We start from the raw sequence: 17,788 nt of genomic DNA on the forward strand, positions 1-17,788 counted from the left end.
TGAGCTCGAGCTCCAAGTCAGGCTCCATGCTCAATACGGAGTCTGCCTGGGAGTCTCTTTCTCCCTCTCCCCCTCCCCTCACTTATGCGTACATGTATGCACTCTCTCTCTCAAATAAATAAACAAATCTTTAAAAACAAACAAAGAAGGTGGTGGAGATTGGGTTGAAATCTTGCATCGCAGTCACTTCATCTGCCATGTCATCAATGAGCAGCTTCACCCAAAGTGGACTTGAAATACAAGTATGCCTTTGTTTTAATCCAGGGCTTGGAAGGATCAATGCAAAGCAAATTGCGAATCGCGCTGCCCCAAACCAACCTGCTTCTTTGTACTTATAGATATGGGTTTTTCTTTTACGCAGAGGAATCCCATCAAGGACTCATGACTTTGGAGGCTCCTTAGCAACAGCTTGCTAAAATTGGAAATCATTAGATAAAAAGGAGAAAAAAAAAAGTCAGCTGCCTCTGAAGATCAGGAGGATCTTGCCATTACCCTCACTCTGCCTGGTGAAGAGTTATGATCAAAAGAGATCTGCAGAAAAGAGGGTAATAGGTTTGAAATATGTAAACGCCCAGGTTGGGCTCTGCTTTGATTTGAGTTCTGCCCACTTGGACATCCCCGCCCATTTCCAGCGGGGTTCGACTCCCCTTCCAGCTGGATTGTTAATTTAGGGTCTGCAGTAAGGTGTGTTCTGAATCCTTCAGTTGGCGAGAATAGAGAAATTGACTTTGCTGTAGTTTCTAATAAGAGGTTCCCCGGGCTTGACAAGCTAAAGAATGTTTTCCTTGGGAGAGATGCATGAGCAGAGTAATTTCTCCCATTACAGACCATTCTCTGGCTGCTAATAAAAGGCTGGCTCCGCTCAAGTGAGTTTGTTCAAGCTACTGTTCATTTAGGAAGTGACGAGAGCCGGTGAGAGCTGTGCATTTAGCTCAGTGGTCACCATTTGAAACCTCACATATGGCAAATCTCTTCTCACATGGCATCTGAGACTAAGGAGGGTAATCGAAACAGACACTCCTGATATTGTACGAGAAGATGAGAACGGGCCCAAATGAGAACACCTGCCAAAGGGATCTGCTTCTGGACACATACTGGAGGTAGGTTGCATACTATACCCAGAATCCTTTTGAAATGAAACAGGAGTCTTGCAACTCTAATTATAATCATATCTATGCTGGCTGGAAATGCAGGCACTGTGGAGAGCAGGCTAAAAGATTTCCCACTTGTCCAAAGTCCACACTTCATGGAAAAGCCTGGAAAGCACTTGGCATTTGTCAGAGCCAGGGTCAGCATGACTCTACTACCTTTTTGACCCTAAGTGGAGGCATAAATAATTCGTCACATGGCTAGCGTGTGCCCTACATATTGTTTTTTTTTAAGATTTTATTTATTTATCTGAGAGAGTGAGAGAGAGAGAAAGAGAGCATGAGTGGGGCGAGAGGCAGAGAGAGAAGTGGACTCTCCGCAGAGCAGGGAACTTCCATCCCTGAACTGCGAATCATGAGCTGAGTTGAAGGCAGACGCTTAACCAACTGAGCCACCCAGGTGTCCCTGCCCTACAGTTTTTGAAGTGTTTTGCATATATCATCATTTCATTCAAACTTCACAACAACTCCTAGATGTAGGAATTATTGCTCTCATTTTACAAACTAGTGGACAGAGGCTTGAAGAGGTTAGCATACCTTGCCAAGTAACCAGCTGGGACTGGAACAGAGTATGCATTGTGTTCCTTCTAGATGGAGGCACTGTGTTGGGCTCCTAGTACATGCTGGAAACAAACTGACAGAGTTCCCGTCCTCTTAGAGATTATACTCTGTTAGAGAATAGTGATCGTAAACAAGTAAACAAACACAGAATTATAATTTTAGGTGCTAAAAAGAAAAAGAACAGGGTGAATTAGCAGAGGGTAATGAGGATGCGGGTGTTATAAACCTTATCTAGAGCCAATAGAGAAGGCTTCTTTGTAGAATACACACACACACACACACACACACACACACAAAATGACTAATATAATAGAAAGGATCATGAGGAGCTGGGACAAGTTTTGTAAGAGGTGGGGCTGCTCATGGCCACTTCATGGCATAAAACTAGGAAAGCCAGAACCCAGTGGTGAAAAATGAGGTTCAGGGAAAGGAAGGGGCCCGGTTCAAGGGATCTGTAGATTGCAAAAGAGCCAGGGATTTTTCCAGAGAGCAATGGGGAGCTCTGGCTGGGTTTTGTTTGAATGGGCTGCTGCTATCTGATCTATGTCTTTAAATTATCATGCTGACTGTCATGGGGAGGAAGGGCCTTAGGGGACAAAGGTGGGAGCAGAGAGATGAAGTAGGAGGCCATTTTGGTCCTGAAGAGAGATGATGGTGCATCACAGAGAGTAACAGGTGGCAGGGGAGACAGAGGAAACGGACAGACAGATTTGGGATCTACTGTGGAGGTTCATCGGATACAATTTATTAATGAAGTGATGTATGAAGGAAAGAAGTGGGAGGAAAAGTGAGAATCAAAACTGACTCCTTTGTTCCTGGTTTGGGCCCAGGGAGGGGCAGAGCACAGGTCTGGGAGCCATGCCACACCTCAGTCCCTGAATTCCTGTTGGACCCACGTGACTTTGTACATCCCACCTGCCCCCACAGTGCCCATCAATTCTGTTCCCCTCAGATTTCCCTGCTTGGGTGGGAGCAGAGGACATGGCTTTACATGTTTACATTATTTCTCATATTGGTGAAAAGAAAGGGAAATAAGAAAGAAAGGCATGAAAATGATCACTTGCAATTATCCTACTCTCAGTCTAGTTTCCCTAAGCTATTAGTTACTAAGCCAGAGATGGTGGCACATCACCCAGGGAGGGAGAGATGGGCAGGGAAGAAAAGAGAATGGAAGAGAGGGAAGAGAAGTGAGAAGCTATGTACCAGGAGAGAGTAGAAGAACGTGGGATGTCAGACAGACCTGGGCTCACATCCTGCTTCTATGACTTACGAGCTGATGTATTTTGGTAGGACTGTTAATCTTTCTGAACCCAGATTTTGGCACCCACCAAATGGGATAATAACACCCGTTTGCACAGTACACTAAACATGGCTGCCACTGTTTTGCACTTCTTCCCACGAAGAGGGGTGACCTACTTCCCATTCTTCCGAATGAACCTGGCCTTGTAACCTGCTTTGATCAGTGGAGGAAATGACAGCATGTCGGGTTTGAATCCAGACCTTCAGAGGCCTTGCAGCTTCCACTTTTGCCCTTTTAGAACTGTCTAGCTGTGAGCTGGAGCCAGCCTGCTGGAGAGGCCACAGGAAGGGAAATCAAGGTGCCCCAGCCAACAGCTGGCCAACCACTAAATTTGTGAACGAGGCCATTCTAGAAGATGCAGCTCCCGTCGTCTCCCCGTCTACCACCTGAACACAGCAGCAGGAGTGAGTTGAGGGGATACAAGTGGGAGGACCCCCCAGCTGTGCCCACCCCAAATTGCCAGCCCACAGAACTGTAAGCTAATGAACGACTGTTGTAGAAGTGTAGAGTGGTTTGCAAACTTAGCACAGGCTATCCGACACACCGGGCAAAAGCATTGTGAGGTTTAAGCAATCCAGCACATAAAAATGCATAGTTTCTATTCCAGCTGCTGAGACTATAGGACAAAGACATATTCTCTGTGACTCTTTTTTAAAATAGAAACTCAGAGGGGCGCCTGGGTGGCTTAGTGGGTTAAAGCCTCTGCCTTTGGCTTAGGTCATGATCCCAGGGTCCTGGGATCGAGCCCCGCATTGGGCTGTCTGCTTCAGCGGGGAGACTGCCTCCCTCCTGCCTGCCTCTCTGCCTACTTGTGATCTCTGTCTATCAAATAATAAAAAAAATCTTTAAAATAGAAACTCAGAAAACTTCTTTGAAAAACATATTGCAGTGTCAATAGCGTTTTCACTTTTCTATGGCCGAATTTTGCTTTTATTCCCAATAGCTAGTATTTTCACTCCATCTGGGCAGATGGCTCTGTGGCCTAAACTGACCATCACCTACAACTCCATCTTCATGAGAAAGTGCTCAGTGAGTTCCAAACTTCTAACATTCACAAGAACATTGGCAACAAGAGAGGGCCATTTCCTGGTGAGAGGCTGAGCACACTCAAAGCTGAGCAAAGTGCAAGCAATGGTGAAGAGAAGAAATAAGCAAACAGTGCTGAGAGATGCAGGATGGTGGGCTTGGCTACTTTAGAAATACATAAAAAGCTAATAATCAAGAAATGAGAGTACAGACACAGGAGCCATCCCATCTTGTTATTAACTCAGTGCATACTTATGAGCACCTGCTATGTGCTCAGAGGCTTAGGATACAAACGTGAATAAGAGAAATCACGGACCAGGAGGGCAGCCCGATGACTAGAAAGACAGTCTAGTCCTGGCAGCCTGTAAGCACTACGGTTCAGGGACCTGTTAATGTTTTGGAAGCACAGAGGAGGAAGAAACGCACTCTGCCTTGAGGAACTGGGGACAGTTTCCTGGAGAAGTTGAATGTTGGAAAATGGGGGGATCTCATTCAACAGAAAAAGGCAGGAAAGGGTTTCAAGGAGAGAGGTGTAGCCTTTATAAAGCCTTGGATGTGAGAAAGAGAAGAATTGGGCGTCCCCAGGCTCCATGGGAAAGACGGAGTGAGAGAGATAGGAAGAGATCCCATCTTGAGGTGCCTTGAAGGGCACACTGCAGTGCATGGGCTCTTAATGCTCTAGAATCTAGAGTATACAACCAGTGGTGTCAAATATTTTGCTTTGTATCCCCCCAAAGGAAATTTGAAAAACTATGTACCCCTTCCATATTTTAATGGATATTAAAATATTATTAATGGATATTAATTTACATAGTTGCAAAGAGTATAATTCTAGGCAGACTATAAATATTATAGTGGAAATCATACATTAATCTCTATGTATCCAAAGGAATCTAAATACTATAGCAATTTATACCTACTTACAACCACTGGAAAAAAATATAAGCTTAAACTCTTCTTTCACAGTGAGAAATTTATGTTGATAATCCCTCTCCTTGAATTCATATTTCAATAAAAAGTCGACTTCCTTGAATTTTTCTTCCACTATAGAATTTTATCCCAATGTAATATATTTTTATGGTTGAAAGTATTTTATTGATCACACTGTTATACCTCTTAACACTAAAAATATGAATAAAACTTAAATGAAAATTTTAGTTTTCCTGTGAATATAACTCTAAGTATTAAAAAAAATTCTTCTGGATAGAGTTTTCATTATTAGTAAAATTAACTTTTCTATGCAATATGTATTGCCAATTTGATAAACAATTCCTAAATAACAAAAGTAAAATTTTACTGGAATTGTACTTCTTAATGAGATGATTGGTCTTTTTGATTAGGACTTATATCTGTTGAAGAATGGCAAGACTCCGTATCATGTCTGTTCCTATTTTTCATTATTAAAGAGGTAGGTGCTGAGAAAACATGTTTACTTAAGTAAATGGAAATGGGAGGACTTTTGATAGAGTGATGTCCCTCAATTCTGCTACTTCTTCTGAGTTAAATGTCAAAAATCTTAAAGTGATCTATCATTGGAAATTATTCCAAATGATCCATCACCTGACAACTCCATTAACTACCCCTTCAGTTGTGTTGAAAGCAAAGAACTAGAAACCACCTGACTTGCAAAAACAGTTGTTATCTAATCAATGGAGTCTTTCTTTTTCTCAATTTCTGGGAAGTTCTATTAAAATAAGAAAAAAGTTTTAGTAAGACTCTCCTTTTAATTATACCCATTACAATTCACCTAGAGAGACCTTGTTAGAACTTAATATACTCAGAAAGAATTGGGAAGTTGAAATATTGTTCGTTTCAATATACTTTTGCCAACATAATATTTTAAGTATAATCTTTTATCTTAATGCATACTTCATATATATCTTTGTTGAAGTTGGAGCTGCAGATTTAGTTCATCATGTTATGAGACATGTCCTCTGTGTAATCCAAAATGGCAAAGTCAGACCTTATCATTAATGCCATGAACTAATCAGATTATCTTTCAGAAAACATATGGCTTCATGTTTCCTTTCACTTCTGTGTTTGAATTCTAATTAGATACTTAGAGATAGATGATAGATGAATAGAAAAATAGAGGGATGAAAGGGTGAGTAGGTGGGCAGGTGAGTAGACGGATGAATGAGTGGAAAGAAGGATAGACTGATAATGGATGGAGGGATAGATCGGAAGATAGATGATGTTTGGATAGATAGAAATAATAGATCATCTTTGACCATGCCCAACAGTTTTTATGTACAAACCTACTTTTTAACTTGAAAAATTTCCACCTGCTAAAAAAGACTTAAAACTACAAAAGTTTTTACAAATGTTTTGTTGAAAAAAAAAGTGTTTGATTTTAGATTGTCTTCTTAGCCATCCAGATTTAGAAATCAAACAGTAAAATAAGATCCAAACCCCATAAATACATACCTAGACAATTTTTAAAGGGAATATAACAAAATATCAATAGCGTTCATCTGGATTTGGGGCTTACAGTTGATTTTATTCTTTTTTTTTAAGTGATTTTATTTATTTATTTGAGAGAGAGCATGAGAAGGGGAAGGGACAGAGGGACAAATAGACTCCCTGCTGAGCAGAGAGCTGGACACAGGGCTTGACGCAGGGCTGGATCCCAGGACACTAAGATCATGACCTGAGCTGAAGTCAGATGTTGAACCAACTGAGCCATCCATGCACCCCACAGCTGATTTTATTATTTAAAAATCTTCTTCAGTATTTTCTAAACTATCCCTGAAAGCCACCTACTCCTCTACAATTACAAAAACAATAAATTGTATTTTATCAAATAATTTCTCATTGAATAAGCTTTTTAATAGTTGCCCTTTACCCTATTAAGCTCTAGGAAAACATGAAATGACATTTTCTAGAATACCTTCAGCTCTCTTCTGGGTGTTTTTGCACACTGTAATCCTCTTCCTCATGGGATTGTTACTTTTTATGGATTGTTACATTTTAACGATGAGAAATATGAGGCTCAGAGAAGTTAAAGGACATATCTAAGGCCTTTTACACAAGCAGGAATTGCACTGTTGACTGGCTAAATCATTCTAATCCAGACCAGTTGAACCTTGAAATCTATAGGCTTCTAAGTGTCACACTGAATATATTAAAATATGGGATATTCAAAGTGAACATTGTCAATAACATTTATTAAAATAATCATTGCTATATTGTAATCTGTATGATTTGTACATACTTTCCCACAGTATTCCTTTCACTTTCTAATAACATTTCCTGGAGAGCAAAAATGTTTAAATTTAATAAATTTGTAAATTTATTATTTTTATTATGTATAACATATATATTTATATATAACTTATATATGTTTATATATAACTTATGTATTATATATAGAATTTTTATATAGCCCTTTTGATGTCATATTTAAGAATCTTTAAATCCAAAGTCACATAGATTTTCTTCTACATTTTCTAGAAGTTTCATAGTCTTAGCTCTTATCTTGAGACCTAAGATCTATTTTGAGATAATTGTGTGTGATTTTGAAATCAGATATATCACTTCTCAGGAAATCAGATATATCACTTCTCCAACAGTGGTTTTCTAAATTTTTGGCTATTCTGGTTTCTTTGTCTTTTCATTAAATTTTAGGATCAGTTTGCCAATCTTTACCAAAAAAAGACGTTAGGATTTTGATTGGCAGTGTGTCTAGTGTATAGGTCAGTTTGGGGAGTACTGCTATCTTAACACCACTGTCTTCCAATCCATTACCATGATGCTGCTCTCCATTTCTGTAAAGCACACTTTCATTTCTCTCAGCAATGGTTTTTAGTTTTCAGTGTTGCATTCCTTTTGTTAAATTTATTCCTACATATTTTTTGGTATATTGTGAGTGGAATTTTTTTCCTCAGTTTCAATTCTTGAAAATTTGTTGTTAATATAAACAAATATAATTGGTTTTTGTATTACTCTTAAATCCTGCAATCTTATTAAACTTTCCCACTCAGTATAGTCATTTTATTTAGATACCTCAGGATTTTCTATTCAGGATCATGCTGTCTGAAAATAAAGACAGTCTTACCCATTCCTTTCCAATTTTCAGACTATTATTTTTATTTCTTTATTAAACTGATTAGAATTTTCAATAAAAATTGAACGTGGTGAGAGTGGACATCCTTCCTATGTTCCTGATCTTAGGACAAAAGCATTCAGTCTTTTATCATTAAGTATGAAGCTGGCAGTAGGGTTCTCAAAGATGCCCTTTATCAGGTTAAGAAAGTGCCTTTTTATAATTTATTGAGTGTTTCTGACATGGATAGGTGATAAATTTTGTCAAATCATGTTTCTCTTTCTTTTGGGGATGTTAATGTAGTTACAGCCTCTACTAATTCAGTATATTCCATTAACTGATTTTCAGATGTTAATATCATCGTACATATCTAGGATAAATCCCAGTTGGTCATGGGTATAATTCTTTTTATATGTTGCTGGATTCAGTTTGTCAATATTTTGTCAAAGATTTTTGTCAATTTTGGATTTTTCTTGTAGCATAAATATTTAAAGTTTTAAATTTTCCTCTAAGCACCAGTATAGCTACATTCCATAAAATTTGGTATATTGTATTTTCTTTTAAGCCAAACTATTTTCTAATTTCTCTGATTTCCTCTTTTATCTATTTTTTTTAAATTTGTGCACATTGTTTTTTTTTCCAGATTTCTTTTTGTTGTTGATTCTTAATTTAATTGGATAAATGTTTGTATGATTTCAGATTTTAAAAATGGCTTGATACTTGTCTTATTGTCTAGTATATGGTCCATAGAGGACAATGTGCCATGTACAGTTAAAAAATAATGTGTACTTTTCTGTAGTTGAATGGAATGTTCTATAGATGTTAGTTGGGTTAAGTTAGTTGTTAAGTGTTGTTCAGGTCTTCTATATCCTTACTGACTTTTTGTCCCCTTGTTCTATCAGTTACAGAGGGAGGAACATTGACATTTTCAACTGTATTGTTGAACTATCTGCTTTTCTTTTGAATTTTTAAATTTTTGTTTTTTGGGGCTCTGTTATTAAGTATATGCACATTTACAATTATTACTTCTTTCTTGATATATTGATCTGTTTATCATTATGGAAGATACCACTCTCTTTGTCTTAGGATTATTTCCCTTTTCCTTTTTTTTTTTTCTTTTTTTTTTTTTTTTTTTAAGAGATTGAGACCGTGAGCAGGGGAGGGACAGAGGGTGAGGGAGAGAAAGAATCCGAAGCAGGCTCCGCTTAGTACGGAGCCTGATGTAGGGCTTGATCCCATGACCCTGAGATCATGACCTGAGCTGAAATCAAAAGTTGGACACCCCATTGACTGAGCCACCCAGGCACTCCAGGATTGTTTCATATCTTAAAGTATATTTTGTCTGATAATGTTTTATTTACTCCAACTATCCTACTTTCAACCTATTTGTCTTTGAATCTAAAGTGCATTTCTAGGAGACAGAATGTAGTGGGGTCTTGTCTTGTTTATCTCTTTGATAGTCTTGTGTTTTGATTGGCAGGGGCAGGTCATCCACATACGTGGAAACTAATAAACAGCTGTGCAAATAGATGGACATATCATAACTTTAGAGGGATTTTACTCCACTTAATGCTTTGTAACGTTCTTTTCTTTCCTCTTTCCCGTAGTACATTTGATCTATGATCTAGTTTCACCCTCCTCCCCAAAATTTATTCATCGTCTTCCTGAAGGAAAGCATACTGTTAACTTGAGTTCTTTCAGTTTTGCTCACTTTGTGATCTTTCTCCAAAGTTGCGGCTCGCTCTGTCTCTAGACTGCCTTTGTGGTCTTCCTCTTCAGAGTTGTGAGCCCAGAACAATCCAGGAAAAAAACGTAGACGGAGTGAAAGTTGAGATGATCAGAAACCTACCATTTGTGCTAAGGTTGGAGTTAAATTCTAGAATCTGAAAATAAAAGTAGGGGAATTAAAGAGAGGAGAAGGTGTGAAAAGTGGGGGACAAAATACAGGGGGCTTCAGCGGGGAGCCAGGGGGTGACCTGTTAGAGCAGCTCGGTCTGCAGGACCTAGGAAGGTGGACGTGAGCTGCAGGCCCCGAGAGTGACTTGACTGTGTTGCTGAGACAAGCCCCGGAGCTACACCAGCCGGGAGACCCCACATGGGAGCTGTCAGGACTGGGGACAGAGGCGTGCCTTCAGAGGCTGAGAACTTAAATGGCAGAGGGGTACATAAACCCGCTCTCAGAACTGAGACCAACCCTCAGAGAGGAAAGAAGAGAACCCTGGTGGAGGAGGGGGAGGGCGACTAAATGTAAACACAGAAGGGGTAACATGAAGAGTTTTGTTAGCAGCAGGAGTGGTGGCTTAGCAACAAGTGTTCAGTTACAGAGAAAAAGGGAAAATGAAATTTCTGTATATAAGATTGTGATCATAAATTTTCAAACTTTTTGCCAGCTCTGTCTAAATCTTCCCTATTTTTGTCAGTGACCCTGTCATCTTACCACTCACCACTTTCTCATCATTCAAACTAAAAAGTCATCTCTTACCACTCTGCGTGGGATGCTGGGGGTGGGGGTGGGGAGACGGGGGTTAATGGACTCTGAAGATGTTCTGTATATTTAACCAAACATGGATGAGGGGGAAGAAAAGTGGTGTCTTTTTTGGTTTTGTTTTGTTTTGTTTTGTTTTTTAACCTTTTAGAAGGTTTCCTGAGCACCACATGGTGCTTTATAAAATAAAAATTAAAAAACCCTCAAAACTCAATGAATGAATTTAAAATGTCAATGATTTAGAAACATAAAGATTACTTTGCCCCTAAATCACCCATGTAGAGAAATGATGTTTTGCAGAAATGAACACGGCTTATTATTGATTCCATAACATTTGGAAAGTGGCAAGAAGGAGCACTGCTTATTCAAGCGCGTTAGAAACAGCGTTTGCTTAGTGATCAAATGAGAGGTACAGTTCCGTGCCAACAAATCATGGTAAATTGGGAGGGGGCCACTGGGGCTTTGCACAGCTTGATTCTGCAATATGTTTAATATGTTTAAGCCCATGCCCTCCACTTCTGCCCGTGGTCTCTACTGCAAAGGCTACTTCTGGGACTGATACTGAAGGTTTTTGTTTACATAGGGATATTGGCTCAATCTCTCAGTCACATCTGTGGTGGTTTCTTTTAGAGTTACCTCTCCAGTCACAGCACTCCCCACTTCCGTGAGAGCAGTCTTCTCACCCCACAAACACATCTGTGCAGTAGGCTCTCCTCATTGCCACCTGCCCCTTACTTAGTGGCCTAAAACTTGGCCCAGATTCTTGGTTTAACAGCAAGGAAAGACCATCTCTGTGTGCGTGCTGAGAGATGGTAGGCAAACACTGGACTGTGGGAGCCCATAATCGGCCAAAGGTCCTAGAGCAATAAAACCAGCTGGTCTGTGGGGTCAGAGATGGAAGCAGTACCAAAAGGCCAGGGAAAACTCCCTGGGACCCTGGCAGCCACCATTTTTGGGATCCTGGCTCATTGTTTTTAGAAAAATGGAGTGAGCTCTGTTTGTATGACTTTTGGTTCCAAAATTCATGCTTGGGATTCTCATAAGAAAACTCCTTCCTTTTTCTTTTTTGCTTACCCTAGCTTAACTCAAGTTAATTCCTGCTACTTACAACCACAGGAGTGATGATTGGGGTTGCCAAAACCCAATGTCTAGGAAACAAGATAAGGGGATGGGCACATGACAATAGGAAAACAATAGTTAAAACAATAATTTTTTTTTAAATATGGGATTAGATAGGACACAAAAAGCACAACAGGCAAAAGAAAAAAATAGATAAACTGGACTTCATCAAAATGTAAAACTTTTGCACTTCCAAGGATACCATCAAGAAAGTGAAGAAACCCCTACAAAATGGGGGGAAATATTTACAAATCATATATTTGATAAGGTATATATATCTAGATGATATAAATAACTTTTACAATTCAACAACAAAAAGGCAGTAACCCAATTTAAAAACAGGCAGATGAGGGGCACCTGGGTGGCTCATTCAGTTAAGCATCTGACTTTGAATTTCGGCTTGGGGTATGATCTCAGGGTCTTGGGATCGAGCCCTTGCGTCGGGCTCCAGCTCTGTGCTCAGCATCGAGTCTGCTAGAGATTCTCTCTCCCTCTCCCTCTGCCCTTCCCCTTATTCGTGCTCTCTAAATAAATAAATAAAATCTTAAAAATAGAAGGGTAAATGACTTGAATAGACATTTTGTCGAAGGATATATGCAAATGGTCAATAAGCACGTGGAAAGATGTTCAACATCATCATTATTTTGGGAAATTCACATCAAAACTAGAAGGAGGTATCCCTCCATATCCTCTAGGATGACTATAATAAGAGAGATGGGTAATAACAAGGGATTGGGGAGGTTATGGGGAATTCGTACCCTCTTGTTCATGAGTGTAGAGATGTAAAACAGTGCCGCAGCTCTAGAAAACAGTCTGGCAGATCCTCAAAACGTTAATCATTGAGTTACCATATGACCTGGAAATTCCACTTCTGGGCATATACCCAAAAGGAAAGAAAACAAACGTCCACATAAAACCCTTGTACATGGATATGTGTAGCAGAATTATTCAGAATAGCTAAGAACTGGAAACAACCCATATGTCCATCACCAATGACTAGATAAATAATGTGAGGCATATCCAGACAATGCAATATTATTCATTCATAAGAAGAAAGGAAGTTGGTGCATGTTACAGCATGGATGAACCTTGAAAACCTTATGCTAAGTCAAAGAAGCTGATGACAAAAGGCCATGCATCTTTCCATTCCATTTATAGGAAGTGTTCATTAGAGACATAAGGGAGACTAGTGATTTTCAAGGGCTGAAGGGACAAGGAGATAGGGAGTGACTGCTAATAAATATTGGGTTTCTCTTTAGCTTGATAAAAGTGCTTGAATTAAATATTGATGATCAAGACACAGTTTATGAATATACTAAATAAACATTATACTTTAAAAGGGTAAACTATCGTATGTGAGTTATATCTCGACAAAGCTAGAAAATAAAATTTTATTTAAAAAAATGTGGGGAAGAAATACAGTGTCCCAACCTAATCACTTAGAAAAAAAAACCAAACATAATCACACTTGCAGTAACATCTAAGGCAAGTTTTTAACTGGCTGTGGAAACTTGGCCAAGTTGCTTGTTTCTCTGAGTCTCAATTGTTTCTCCTGCCCAATGGAAATAATGATGATTTATAAACCATAAGGTCATTCTAATGATTAATTGAGGTAGTCCATATAAATCTCTTGGAAGAATGTTAATTACACAATATGTGCTCAATAAATGTTAGCAGTCTCATAGTTATTAACTTACAAATGTAATTGTTATGGCTGAAGAGCCCTTCCTTCCCCACGCACCACTCCAATTAGCCCAGAAGCAACTCAGAGAAAGATAGAGGGCAGCACTGAGAAATGCCAGGAAGCTGCAAGAATGGCTGCAGATCAGCAGCAAAAAAATTTCATGAGTAAGAAACAATTACGATCACTAAAAGTGCGTCTTCATCAAAATGGATGGAACCCAATTAATTCAATTGAACTGCATGAAAAATGGGAAAGCAGAACTACTTCCTTGTGTTGAGAAGGTGACTCTAAATATTTTATTTTATTAAGAGCTTATAAATCAAGGCCAGTGTATACTTTTATGAACAAGGGAAAATTTTATTTTGGAATGGTGATTAGGATATTGCCAGAAGCTAACAAAGATGATTCCCTACCACTCAGTTGGGTGATCAGAAATCCTACTGGCCGACCAACTTTTCTCAAGGTTGCCCAGCACCTTTAAACAGAGAGGTAATGACAATGGAAACTTTGAGACCCCTGCAGCTTCCGTCTTCAACACTTGGGTGGAAACACTTCTAAAATTCTAACACTTTACCCTACTCTTCTTATATTTTCACCCAGCTTATATTTCACCTTCCTCTGGCGACTTTATGAATATGATGAGGTTCTTCCGGTTGGCAGTTATCTGCTTTGAAGTGGCTTGCCTTCGCTCTGTGCTTCTGGGCTTTCTGCTGGCCCTCCCAAGAACACTGTGGTTTATAGGGTTCCTGGGAAGGTGGGTATCACCATGTGCACTAAGTGCCCAGTTTGTCTTTCATCTTAAACACCGTAATCTTTACAATCCAGATTCTCATTTTTTTTCTTTTTTCTAAACTGGGTAGTGAATTCCTGAGGACAGAGACATTTTAAAAATTATTGGTATTCACCTTTGTGTCTCTAACTCAGAGCACAGGGCCTGGCATGTGGTGGCCACTCAATGACCATGTGGAGGGTGGACACGAGGAAGGTGCCTTTGTGCCAGTGGACTTGAAGTCATATTGTCCTGCTTTTCATCAGAAAGGAGTAGAAGACTAGCCAGTATCCCTTCTCTTCTCCTGCCTCCTCCATGATGCTCCTCCTCTTACTACCAGCTTCCCTCACTGCTTCCTAAGACATGTCCCACATTGGCCCTGTAAACAAGAGCACCCCCAGATTCCCTTTAAGGAGATCCACCCTCCCCTTGTTGCTGGGACTGTTGGTGTTAAGGGCTCACACCAGGTGCCTCTGAAGGCATTGCCTCCACCCAATGGAGCTCCCCATGGGGTTGGTTCTTATTCAGTGACTGCTCAGTGTGGCAGTTCCAGAGTCTAGACCCACCTCAGACCACTCTGAAGAGCCATTTTGGCTCCAGAGTTCTCTGTGGGATTGACCGGGGGGGGGGGGGGGGTGGGTGTGGGTGTGGGTGTGGGTGCGGGTGCGGGTGCGTGTGTGTGTGTGTGTGTGTGTGTGTGTCTACAGCCCAGCCCATATTTTCCTCCTAACTACTCCTGCTGCTTCACCCTTCCTGGTGGTGATTTCCCCAAGAACACACCTCGATGAGACACCTGGGTGGGTCAGTGGGTTAAGCTTCTGCCTTCGGCTCAGGTCATGATCTCAGGGTCCTGGGATCGAGCCCCACATCGGGCTCTCTGCTCAACAGGGAGCCTGCTTCTTCCTCTCTCTCTGCCTGCTTTTCTGCCTACTTGTGATCTCTGTCTGTCAAATAAATAAATAAATAAATAAAATCTTTAAAAAAAAAAAAAAGAACACACCTCGATAAACTCCCCTGTGTACAAATGTCTGAGCCTGTTTCTCCAAAGAGCCATCCAGACAGTGAGCCCTCCAGCTGGGACGGCCGGCAGGCCCTGGCTCAGCACAGTCAGTGACAAGTCAATGTTGATTGCATGACCGACTCCTCTTGCCCTTGCCTTTCTTCTTACCATGAGGACAGGTCAACAACTCCTGGCAGAGTTAGCCAGAAGTTGTGAACTGGGAAAAGGGGTGTTAAAGCATCATCAATCCTAGCCAGCAACAGACTTCCTGAGCTCTGGGGGCCATATTTGCATAGGAAACCAAAGGAACCCCCATGGCTAAAGAGGAGGGCCACAAATTCCTCAACACTCCCCATGGAAAGGAGGGAACTATGTCCTCTACCCTTGAGTCTGAGGGGAGGGATCAGGACCACCTTCAGCAACAGAAGATGATGCTGAGGTCACAGGCCATTTTCCTTCTACTGTGTGAGGCTGCCCACTATCCTTCTGACAGAGGTAAGAATTTCAGGCTTTTCTAAGGGTTGCCCACCGAAGAGAAAAAAAGTGCCAGTCACCAGCGAGGTGGAGGACTTTCACAACTAATTCAAACTAGCAACTGGGTAGGGTACTTATGTGCAGTCATGTGAAAGCTCAGTCTCAGGCTCAAAGGTTTTCTCTGTTGGTGAGGCTGCTGGCTCCCAACCTGGAACTCACAGCTAGTGACGTCATTAGATAGATGATTTACTACCCAAGTGGAGTATTTGACCCCATTGTTACGTCCACTTGAAAAATAGACAAAACCCTTACTTACCTACACAAGTGTGGCCCTTGGAGTGTCCAGTACTGGGCTGGCTGTCAGAGGCTTGGGAGGCCAATGTGTGAAGGGGCAGGAGTAAGGACAGAGTCGTCGCCAAAAGGATATTCCAGAGGGACTTCATCTCAGGGCCGTGCACCGGGAGAGATCAGCCTGTGTAGAGAGGCTGCCCTCTGAGGGACGCTGAAGCTGGGGCCACAGAAGCTCTTGCTCAAGCGCCCCTTCTCTCCCGTCCTCTCTTGGAAACACTCCCCACCACACACTCCCCACACTCTCACATAGACACACTTTTCATAAGTGTGAAGGGACTAGAAAAACATACAAACACTCACAGACCCCCTTGTTCCTCTTGCGGAACCCCTAGTGAGAGCCAGAGGCCTGGGCCCGGTAAGAGCTGCGAAGAGTCTCTGGGAGGCAGGGTTTCTGAGTTAAAAGCTGCAGCCAAAGGACAGACCCAGGTGGCCGCAGCGGCAACAACGTGCCCTTCTGTGCTCGCCAGCTAAAGTCAATCAGAAGCACGGGGAACCTCAAGGCTTACCGGAATCATCCTGTGGGGTGGTTAGGAGGCCCTTCCCCTTTCGCTTGTGCAAAATGAAACAAAACTAAAACTGAAGGTTTGAAAAAAAACCACAAACACACACCCTTTAGCAATGTGACCAGCAGTGTCTACACATTCTAGAGATCATAATTTGCTCTATTCAGAAGTTATCTAGTTTTGCTCTAAATAATTTTATATGGCGAGATCGAGCTCCTTATTCTGTTGCTGAAGAATATTCTGGTCAAGTCGTTCTTTTCCTCAAGCTTTCTTCAGTCCAGTACGCAGGGAAAAAGCAATATAAACAGGAATGAGCACTCAGCACGGCTGGATTTTAAATCTGAGAAAAAGGACGTGCTGGAATTAACCTCTTCATATTTACTTGACTGTGTGTGATGCATCTCTTTTCTTCAGAATTTCAAAACACGTTTATATTCCCCACCTGTAGATGATTTGTTTGCTTTTAAGAGACCAATTTTCTGTTTTGAAAATGAGAACCAAATACTTTTTCTCTGGGTTGGGGGGGAATGGAACCAGATCATAGATAGAGAAGAGACATATCATCTAAGTGCTTTGCTTTGAAATAGGATACAGCAAAGTCATTGCCATTCTCAGGCAAGATAAGGGGATTGGGCCAAAGTCCCACCATCTAGATAAGGCTGGGAGATCCTGCAGTTTTTATTCCCCTTTGTTTAGGCTCTGAGGAAAGCTTATTATAAAATGCGTGAAATATTATGAAAGCTATCAGACTTGGTAGAGAGCTTTCCTTCTCCTCTTCCTGCTTTTACTTAAGAAATAGCAATTAAAATAACGGGCAGAATTTTAGAGTTGTATTCTTTCCAGGATGTAGGAAATACCAATTTTTATGGTTTGAAGATTTCTTTGTAAGCATTAGTTTAATAAATGCCAATTGGTCAAATCTCTGAATCTGCAGCAGAGACACCATATGCCAGAATGTTCTCCTGCTTATGTCCCAGGACAGGTTGGACCAACAGATGCCATGGATGACCTTGGTCACCATGGAACTGTGATTTCCTTTGAGGCTGGTCCTCAAGGTCCCTGACCCTGTGACCAAGGAAAGCTCTGGAGGTCACCAGGTCATAGGTCACCACAGAGGGCAGGGCCTAGAGAAGTTCTAGAGACTTCCTGGAGAGGCCACATAATGGAATGATTAAGAGCTTATACTGCGAAGACAAAAAGACCTATGTCCAAATATAACCTTTAAATGCTTCAGTTTCCCCATTTATATTGGAATAGTAATAATATTTGTCCTACAGGGTTGCTAGAAGGACTAACATAGATGATGTAACCCAACTATAAAGC

General features: G+C 40.9%; 1 protein-coding gene across 1 annotated transcript in view; it reads right to left on the bottom strand.

Moving 5' to 3' along the window:
* Nucleotides 1-16,489, bottom strand: part of LOC111147266 (acyloxyacyl hydrolase) — a 162,060-nt gene extending 145,571 nt beyond the window's left edge. The window contains exon 1 of the mRNA XM_022503203.1: nucleotides 15,928-16,489. Within this exon, the coding sequence (XP_022358911.1) occupies nucleotides 15,928-16,054 (127 nt within the window). The 5' untranslated portion in view covers nucleotides 16,055-16,489. The remainder of the gene's footprint in view (nucleotides 1-15,927) is intronic.
* Nucleotides 16,490-17,788: the final 1,299 nt, after the last annotated feature.

This window comes from Enhydra lutris, unplaced genomic scaffold (assembly GCF_002288905.1).
Source record: "Enhydra lutris kenyoni isolate GAN:26980312 unplaced genomic scaffold, ASM228890v2 scaffoldscaffold16, whole genome shotgun sequence".
Taxonomy (NCBI): Eukaryota; Metazoa; Chordata; class Mammalia; order Carnivora; family Mustelidae; genus Enhydra; species Enhydra lutris.